We start from the raw sequence: 9096 nt of genomic DNA, 5'->3' as shown, positions 1-9096 counted from the left end.
ACATCCGACGTCCGATCCAATGAGAAAGTTCCTTTCCTACAGCCCGTATCATACTAGGGATTGAGATTGAATTTGGCCAATTGATGTAAAGTTAACTGAAGTTAAGTGAAATTTAGTGAACTTTGCACTGATTGGTCAAATTTTTATACAATCCCCAATCTGATACGGATGTGTGGATTGACTACGTCTCTATTAGTCATAGACTATTGAACAGAATCCCGCTACTGGGTCTCGATTCTTGAGTCATTCGTGACTATACGTAAGCGAGTGATATTTAATGAGTGTCCTGCTTTTGCAGAATAGCTGTACGCTCATTATATATCACACAAGATAATACGTTACGAATAGTTACGAATAATTCAAACCCCCTCTCCCCCTGGTGTCTAGGATGTGTACACAGTGTGTGTTTTTGAACGCAATCCTATGCAACGGGAAGAATATCATTTAACTAACCAATTATGATAAAGAATACTTTGTACTTTTAATCCTGAATGGTCAATGTGATCTTTACTTATCGAGTAGAATTTCGGAACGCAGCCAAGAGCAAACAGTGCAGCTTGGTGTATCTATAAAGAACAAACTTGTTGAACCTGTACAATTTATCGTAAGAAACTTTTAAAAAATTTATTCCAAAGTATTATATTATTGTGCTTGATTATGCAAAAATATTTGAAATAATGACAGCACGGCTAGTGAATGATAATCGATGATGACGTCGACAGAAAAATAGTTAGTGCTCGTCGTGGCATATTCAATGTGTACAATGTAACGTGTCAAACTTTCCGGGAAAGGTGCATCTCTTTCACACAATTTATTTGATAAATATCCTTTCATCGAATGTATTGTACCGTTTTCCTTGAATTTATTAAAATTTATTTAAAAACTCACAAGCTGTTTAGCTGTTAATCACAGATCTAAACAAATTATTTCTATACATAGTATTTAACAAGTATAATATTTAATGAATATAATTAAAAGATAATTTGAAAAATGTAGCTTTTTAAATATGATTTTTAATCTTGATTATTTCAAAGTAATATACTCTTAGAATATTGTGTAGTGCAAAAATCATACAATCTGTTTATTAATACTTATATATCATGATTTGTATCAATCATGACTTTTATATTGCTAAGAAATATATCAAGATAACATAACATACCTTTCTCTTTATAAATAATAATAATGCATTCGTTACTTTCAGAAAAAATGTAGTTTATGAAGAAATATGTACATATTGTCTCAGTCAAGTTAGGAACCTATTTTAAACATGAATAAGAATTCTCCAAGTGAGTAATATTATTGATATATTGCAACATGTACAGTAGTCATGAATATTTTGAAAGATGAACATTATAAAAACTTGTACATTACAGAGTCTGGGCAAACACTAAAGTATGTGAGCTTAATCACACTCACACTTCAGAATGCAATGGTCAGCCTTAGTATGCGATATTCGCGTACCAGAGCAGGCGACATGTTTCTTGCATCTACTGGTGAGTATCAATATTTTTCTATGCGCAGCTGTGTATGTAATAACATTTTTTTTCATTGTAGCTGTTGTGATGGCTGAAGTAGTCAAGCTGTTCACATGCTTGGTGCTAGTGCTCATCGAAGAAGGCAACTTAGTGAAATTGTACAAGGCTCTACATGTAACAATTGTGAAGCAGCCCATGGATACTCTGAAAGTCTGTGTGCCATCACTTTTGTACATCATACAGAACAACTTACTTTATGTATCAGCGTCTAATCTAGATGCAGCTACACATCAAGTAAGGCATATAATAAACTACATTTATAAAAATTGTTCGAGAAGGCCGTTTTGATGTTTACACAGTTTTAAAATTTGATTCCCCTTTTCAGGTGACATATCAATTGAAAATTTTAACTACGGCCTTCTTCGCAGTAACAATACTGCGCAAGTCATTGCGCACCATTCAATGGGGTGCTCTGGTGCTCTTGGTGATTGGTGTGGTACTCGTGCAATTGGCACAAAGCATAAAAGCACCGGTACCTTCGGGCATAGAACAAAATCACTTACTAGGCTTCTCGGCCGCCCTCAGTGCGTGCTTCCTATCCGGTTTCGCGGGCATTTACTTTGAAAAGATACTGAAGGGTTCCGACATCTCCGTGTGGATGCGAAACGTGCAGTTGAGCGTGTTGTCCATACCGTTCGGCCTAGGTACATGCTTCTTACAAGACGGTGATATCATACGCAAGCAGAGCTTTTTCTTCGGCTACGATTTGTTCATCTGCTACCTGATTGTCTTACAAGCAGGCGGAGGATTGATCGTAGCCATGGTGGTCAAGTATGCCGACAACATACTGAAAGGCTTCGCCACATCCCTGGCCATCATCATCTCTTGCATAGCTTCCATCTATCTGTTCGACTTTCGCTTAACGTTCCAGTTTGCTCTAGGCGCGTTTCTCGTCATTTGCTCGATTTTCTTGTACAGCCATCAGCCGAAAACAGCAGCCCTTGATAAGCATACGCCCGCTAATAAAGTCTGATGATGGTGGAAATCTTCGGTATGAATTGTGGTTCGATCGATTTCACCGGTTTTCGAATTCAATTCATGCCGAATTGGCAGTATTTCAAGATTTATTAAAGAGTGATCTGATAGAACGAATTAACGGATAAGTTGCTTTTTTTTAAACATTCAACAGACGTTATTCGTCCCGTAGGGTATCGATAAAAATTGATCGTAACTATAAAATGTAATAATGAGATTATAAAATTGTACATACGAGGGGGGAATCAAGTGTGCAATTATGTTTTTATATCGGCGATTTAGATGAGATGTCTTGTGATAATATCGAGACGTTACACACGAATAACATGAGAAAAATTAAAGCAAGATTACGCATCAAACAATTCGTTTGTCGTAAGTACAAACGATGATACTATTTGATTTTATTTTTACGTATAGTGATCGCTTATATGTTCAATTATAATGTATTATAATAAGTCAATAAGTTATGCACACACATACGTCGGATATATCCATACATGCATATGCGTATATATTCTATGTACTTAATTTACATGAATTTTAATAAACATAATTTTTTTACATTACTATCATACATAAGGTGCGTGTCATTGTTTAGTGTCGTACTTGTAGAATTATTCTTTATGGCCCGTACACTCGAATCTTTTTTATCGATGAAATCACTTGAAATTTCTCAGCCATTTCCCAGCCGGGCGGTTTCTAAGTCACTTTTCGAAATACTTTTATCAATAAATCAGAGTTCAGTCCTGAGAGAAGTGGAAGCTTGCAGCATAGATGTTGGAACCAATTTGTTACGGGTAGAAATAACGGGTCCAACAATACCTGTTATTTTTTCACCATGTAACGAGTCTAATAACGGCTACGTACTTTATTTTACAACTGTTGGAAGTTTTCTGTGATTAGATTATCCCTCTAGATCGAAAAGAATGGTCCAATCTCGGTTGAGAAAAATTCCAACAGTTGTAAAATAAACGTTCTACTGCTACGTTCGGCCAAGTCAGTCTATACATCCGTTGGCAGCGGTACTATTCAACGGCGAGTAGACTTTAAATTCGACGATAGAATTGATAATTAGGAGCTTCAAGCTGTAAAATACTTCCCGAACCATCCTATTATTTATTCACAAAGTTACGACAAGTTGAATTTTATGTTTTTCATAGTCGAGAAGAAGTGAATTAGCAAGGTTGAACCACTGATCCATTTGAATTGGACGAGACGTTCAGCTTTTCCTTTTAGCTAAATCTTTTTTTAGTTCATTTTTTTTAGTTAAATCTATCGTATTTTAAAACCCATGGTAATCGCATAACTATTTTCAGCACGAGGATTGTCACAGGTTTTATGACAAATTTATCTTGAAAAGAATTTATCGTTCCGTTCATCCATTTCCGTTTCGTTCGTTTTAGACTGTTGGCGAACCTGTCGTGTAGTACAGTTGGTAATTAGATAGAGTATCGCGTGAGACGTACAAGTTAACATCCTCCGCTTATAATACAAATACTTTTGACGACAATGAGCGAGCCGCAGTCAAAGAAAACAAAGATCACGATGACTTCGTTGAAACAGCTAAAGAACTATACTATGGTGGTCGCCGACACTGGTGATTTTGAAGGTAAAACTGACGAAATTCGAATCCGGTTGAAGGTGACGATAAATGAACGTCATCGTACGATTAGGGAGAGTGGGGAAAGGAAGGAGACCTTGCAGTCATTTTTTTTTCTTTTTCTCCAGTAGTCATCGCATGACTCTTCGTACTGAGGATAATTAAATATTTAGTTTCATTTCTTTTTGTTTTTAGCTGAATTCTAGTCGCTCTAGTTAAAGAAATTCACATGCACACTGGAGCGCGTCATACGAGATTCTCACGCTCAGTGTATGTAAATTTTTTAAGTGCAGCCATTTCAACTAAAAGGGACAGACCAATTGTTAGAATATCGTCAAAAAGCGTCGTTGGACTCGCAAATAGCAATTGAATACTTTTAGAATGAAAGCAATACTTTTAGAAAGAAATACCTTTAGTAAGTTTACAGTCTCAAAGTTATTTATTTCGAAAGTGAAGTCGAAAATTGGGCGAATTCGCTCACACTCTCGAAATTCATTTCAAGATTATAAATCGTGAAAATTTATCAGTAATAACAATCCGCGCTCGAAACTATTGGTTCAAGCATGCGCACGTGTCACTCGACATATGCTACATGTGTGTGTATGTGTGTGTGTGAAAGAGAGAGAGAGAGAGAGAGAAAAGAAGAGAAGAGAAATTATTATTCCACGATGACAAAACAATAGGCTTGTTCATGTTACTTTTTGTATTCGGAACGAGACGGACACTAAACGAAACAAGAACGAGAGTATCGCAAGTCGCCTAACGCGATTTATTCGTATTCTTGTATTTTACAATTTTTCTCGAGAGTGTGTTGTTACGCGATTATTTTGTGAGAAATTATAAAAACGAGTAGTTCTAATGTATAAGCAACGTAAATCTATCGTATTATGCCAGTAATTGAATGTCTCATTATATGAGAAATACTTTAGGGAGATTGTACAACCGGATGTGTATAATCGAAGAAAGAGAGAATTCCAAAAATAAAATATTATCGCTCTCTTCTTCGTGATGCAATGAAATGGAAACGTTTCAACAAATTGCCATTCCTTTTTTTGAGCACAGTTATGGAACAATTTAAGCCGATGGATGCGACAACGAATCCCTCTTTGATCCTCGCTGTTGCTAATCAAAAGAAATACGCACATTTGATTGAGAAGGCAGCTCAATATGGCAAAAAGTCCGGATCGTAAGTATCTGCATAATGTATTGTACATGTATGCATAATGTATACGTTCTTGTGCATAAAACATTTACAACTTTACAAACACAGGGTTTCATATCTTAAAATTTCTAGGTTTTACTGCAACACATTACAACATTGATCTATCATTTTTTCCCTAAGATATAAGGATTGAATAAAAATTAGTATCATAACGTTATATTGATAATTTCATTGAAAATTTATACTGCGTGTCCAAGTTTTTGGTTGCAGTACCTAGTCTATTTTAACATTCAATGCGACTTTTTTTTCCAGTAATTTGGCTGAGCAGATCGAAGCAGCTCTCGATATCACGTGTGTTTTATTTGGCAAAGAGATCTTGAATGTAATTCCTGGAAGAGTTTCCACGGAGGTAGATGCCAGACTATCCTTCAACAAGGAAGCAAGCATCGAAAAGGCAAAGCGATTGATTACTTTGTACGAAGGACTCGGCGTGAGTAAAGACCGGATCTTGATCAAGCTTGCCTCAACTTGGGAAGGTATTCAAGCTGCAAGGTAAAAGGGAAAGAAAATTACAATCATTTCACAGATTTTAATTATTATCCAGCCATATTTCCTCAGCGGAATGTTTGACAAATTTTTGCAATCTCCAATACACAGTTTTCTAGGATACGTATATAATACGTATATAAAATATGTATAAAATAATGATGACATTTTTTTTAGAGAGTTGGAGGAAAAATATGGGATTCACTGTAACCTGACGCTATTGTTCTCTTTCGCGCAAGCTGTTTCTTGCGCACATGCGGGGGTCACTCTCATTTCACCGTTTGTTGGTAGAATTCTCGACTGGTGAATAGTTGAATTTTGTTTGTTTTCAAATTTCTACGAGACAAGAATAAGAAATAAAATCGTCTTGCAGGTACGTGGAAAATACGGATAAAAAATCTTACGAAGCGCAAGAAGATCCAGGCGTTATCTTCGTGAAGAAAGTTTACAATTATTACAAGAAGTTTGGCTACAAGACGACCGTGATGGGTGCTTCGTTCAGAAATGTCGGCAAGTATTTTAAAATGATAAAAAATGTTCATCCGATACATTTATTAGTCACAACATACTTTTATTGACACACACACACATATTGGGCTTCTTTTAATCTAATATTATAATTAGGTGAAATCAAAGAACTTGCCGGTTGCGATTGTCTCACTATAAGCCCGAAATTATTGGAGGAATTGGAAAAGAGCAATGAGCCTGTTGATAAAGTTCTGAATGTAGAATCCGCAAAGAAGAGTGATTTTGAACAAATCGACTTGGATGAGGCGGAATTTAGGTGGCTTTTAAATGAGGACGAAATGGCGACGAACAAATTGTCGGAAGGTATTCGCAAATTCGCCGCGGATACGCTCAAGCTTGAAAAACTGCTGCAAGATAAAATTCAAGCTTGAGACGTACGACAAATAAACGGTGTTTACTATTTAAAACAATGACGATAATATATATGAAAACGTAATATCTCAAATATGTACAATACATTCCTATTGTTCATACTTGTACAATGATAACTTTCGTACCTGTGTACAAAATAGGAAAGAGAATAAGTTGAAATAAGCATATTTCTGGAGATATAGTAAAGTAAACTAGAATATATGTACACATGCGTGTGTGGTGTAATTTGGAGAAAATATATTTGTCATAGTTCGCAAAATGTGTGCGTATCATTCTATCAGGTCATTTTTAAATGTACATGTGTTGAAAAGTTTTTGATCATACGCATCGAGTCTACGTACCGTCGGCATAATAAAAGCTGCAATACTCGTCGCAAACTAATAGCACGTTAGTAGATATTAATTGTCGCAACTTCTGTTATTTATTTGTGAGTGCACTTAGTGCGAGCCGACGCTATTAACCTCGCGCGACCTAAGTCAGAGGTTGATTTCATTGGGGAAAAAATGGTGATTTGCAGTTTGGTGATTAAATTTCCAAGAATCGAACACGATTACGATGAATTTATACTTTGACGCACCGAACGTTGCCAATTTGTTCATATGTACATACTTGTAGAATAAAAAATTAAACTCGTAATCGTATGGATTCTTATCGTGTGACGCAATCTTTACAAGCGACGATTCGTTTCGTCAAAGTTTCTTCTCTAAATGTCACTGCTACACGTCACTTTGCGTAAATTATAAATAATAATCCCAGTACGCGTTTGAGAATACTCGATTTGAGGAAGGGATGAGAATTAATTTATCTTAAATATCAATCCCTCGTAAATTTATTCAGGGTTCTTTCATTCAATTGATCATAATGTTTGCGATAAAGTAACGGTAAAATAACATGTACAGTTATCGATCTGGAGTATCTGCTTATTTTAAAAGACGACCGAAGAAATCGGGAGAGGATCACTCGAGGAATGATTTTTGGAATTGTAAAATTTTTTTTGTTGACATTGCCCGAAAGCAATTTGTCACAACGCGTCGCTATAATTGTCCTTGATCCGACTCGGAAACATCTTACGAATGATTCTCGATATACAAAAAGGGACCGGGGACTAACTTGTATCTGCTGGTTTTGAGTTTTATGATTATGACCATCTTCCATGTTGCCACATGGCTCGCGGTAGTTCCGGTCGAGGAATTACAAGCTGTAGTTCGGCACCCTTCTTTCTCTCCGTCGTCTCGCTCCCTCTTCAAAAGGAGAGATATCTCAACCCTTCTCGCGAGGCCGAAAATAGCGTTTATCATGTATCCGCGCTGGTACAAACTAGCAGCACGCGTAACTTTTCGTAAATTTAACGCAAAGCACGGCGATTGGTGCGACAATGAGGTGAATATCGCTGCGCCTTTGCAGGACAAAATATCCCGACTAGTTCTTTCTCATCTCGTTGTCCGATAATGTAAATGCGAAGAGCAATCGGTCCTCCGAATGCATCGTCGTTTCCACCGCTGATTTCGAGATCCGTTTCGATGTTCCGCGAGATATGTCGACAAAACGAATAGAGCTGGAGGTAAAAGAGTAGCGGGCAATTTTAGAAAGGAAAAACAGACGCAAGTGCTTTATTATTTCTCGTTTCGTGTAATTACGCTATATAGTTCCCAATCGCCGGTTCCGTCGTGCGTCTTTACATCTTTCGCAGCGCGTCGCGCAATCGACGGCCGAGCCTTGGCGACGGTGCCCAAGGAAGTCGACGTCCCAGACGCGGCGCGAAAAGCGGCGGCAACGGTTGATCGTCCTCCTCCTCGCTCCTGTCGACCATCGCGTCCCCGTACGAGAAGAGATCTTCGCTGGAGCCTCGCCCCAGGCGCGGCGTGAATTGAGTCGTTTGTCTCTTGTCGTTAGCTGCAAGTCATTCCGGGTTTTTGAAATGTTTCACGACAGGAAGAGCGAGGGAATGTCTCACCTGGAGTTTTGACGAGAGTCCAGCGCGCTCCGTCCAGGATATTCGCCAAGGCGTCGATCTCGGGGCCCCTCTCGCCCGATCTACGTCGTCTTCCCAATCGGGGGCCAAACCACATGCCGTTCATGAGTTCCTGCGCGGCGCGTTTTACGCCATCGGTGCACGAGTTCAAATTGTTTTCCGCCAATTTATCGCTCGACTCACTGTTCGATACCTCCTTTGATTCTATGACAACATATATACGTTTGTTATACGGAAGTGTAGCCGAGAAAGAAAAGAAAGAAGAAAAAAATACGCTCCTACCATATTCGCCGGAAGTGGATGATGTCAGACAGAGCAGCAACGACGCCAGGATGTACACGGAGGTTGCACGATTGACGATCATTTCGTCGACGCTGGGGATACCGTGTTCTGAGAGACGCTC

The 9096-nt window shown here is 38.1% G+C and overlaps 3 protein-coding genes across 6 annotated transcripts; 2 read left to right on the top strand and 1 right to left on the bottom strand.

The window, feature by feature from the left end:
- The first annotated feature begins 321 nt into the window (after positions 1 to 321).
- Positions 322 to 3035, top strand: LOC106744719 (UDP-galactose translocator). 2 transcript variants are annotated; one of them, XM_014619707.1, is made up of 5 exons: positions 322 to 604; positions 1205 to 1289; positions 1377 to 1496; positions 1558 to 1772; positions 1864 to 3035. In XM_014619707.1, exons 2-5 carry the CDS (start codon positions 1271 to 1273, stop codon positions 2509 to 2511), a joined length of 1002 nt encoding a protein of 333 aa, XP_014475193.1. In that variant the 5' UTR covers positions 322 to 604; positions 1205 to 1270; the 3' UTR covers positions 2512 to 3035. The 2 variants fall into 2 exon arrangements, with proteins under 2 accessions (XP_014475193.1, XP_014475184.1); XM_014619698.1 differs by having other exon boundaries at positions 323 to 791.
- A 902-nt stretch (positions 3036 to 3937) lies between these two features.
- LOC106744690 (probable transaldolase) lies at positions 3938 to 7357 on the top strand. 2 transcript variants are annotated; one of them, XM_014619659.1, is made up of 7 exons: positions 4031 to 4122; positions 4309 to 4528; positions 5176 to 5299; positions 5588 to 5827; positions 5999 to 6124; positions 6195 to 6331; positions 6446 to 7357. In XM_014619659.1, exons 2-7 carry the CDS (start codon positions 4495 to 4497, stop codon positions 6718 to 6720), a joined length of 936 nt encoding a protein of 311 aa, XP_014475145.1. In that variant the 5' UTR covers positions 4031 to 4122; positions 4309 to 4494; the 3' UTR covers positions 6721 to 7357. The 2 variants fall into 2 exon arrangements, with proteins under 2 accessions (XP_014475138.1, XP_014475145.1); XM_014619652.1 differs by lacking the exon at positions 4309 to 4528 and having other exon boundaries at positions 3938 to 4122.
- Positions 7358 to 7553: 196 nt separating this feature from the next.
- On the bottom strand, positions 7554 to 9096 carry LOC106744738 (PBAN-type neuropeptides-like). Of its 2 annotated transcripts, XM_014619761.1 has the most exons (4): positions 8976 to 9096; positions 8676 to 8897; positions 8359 to 8614; positions 7554 to 8276 (listed from the first exon to the last, which is right to left on the bottom strand). In XM_014619761.1, the coding sequence occupies exons 1-3, from the start codon at positions 9055 to 9057 to the stop codon at positions 8397 to 8399; spliced, it is 522 nt and encodes a 173-aa protein (XP_014475247.1). In that variant the 5' UTR covers positions 9058 to 9096; the 3' UTR covers positions 7554 to 8276; positions 8359 to 8396. The 2 variants fall into 2 exon arrangements, with proteins under 2 accessions (XP_014475247.1, XP_014475238.1); XM_014619752.1 differs by lacking the exon at positions 7554 to 8276 and having other exon boundaries at positions 8316 to 8614.

Source organism: Dinoponera quadriceps, unplaced genomic scaffold (genome assembly GCF_001313825.1).
Source record: "Dinoponera quadriceps isolate SergipeBrazil2010 unplaced genomic scaffold, ASM131382v1 scaffold120, whole genome shotgun sequence".
NCBI classification, from domain to species: Eukaryota; Metazoa; Arthropoda; class Insecta; order Hymenoptera; family Formicidae; genus Dinoponera; species Dinoponera quadriceps.
Note: the sequence above shows the minus strand (reverse complement) of the source record. Positions and strands in the feature narration are given on the sequence as shown.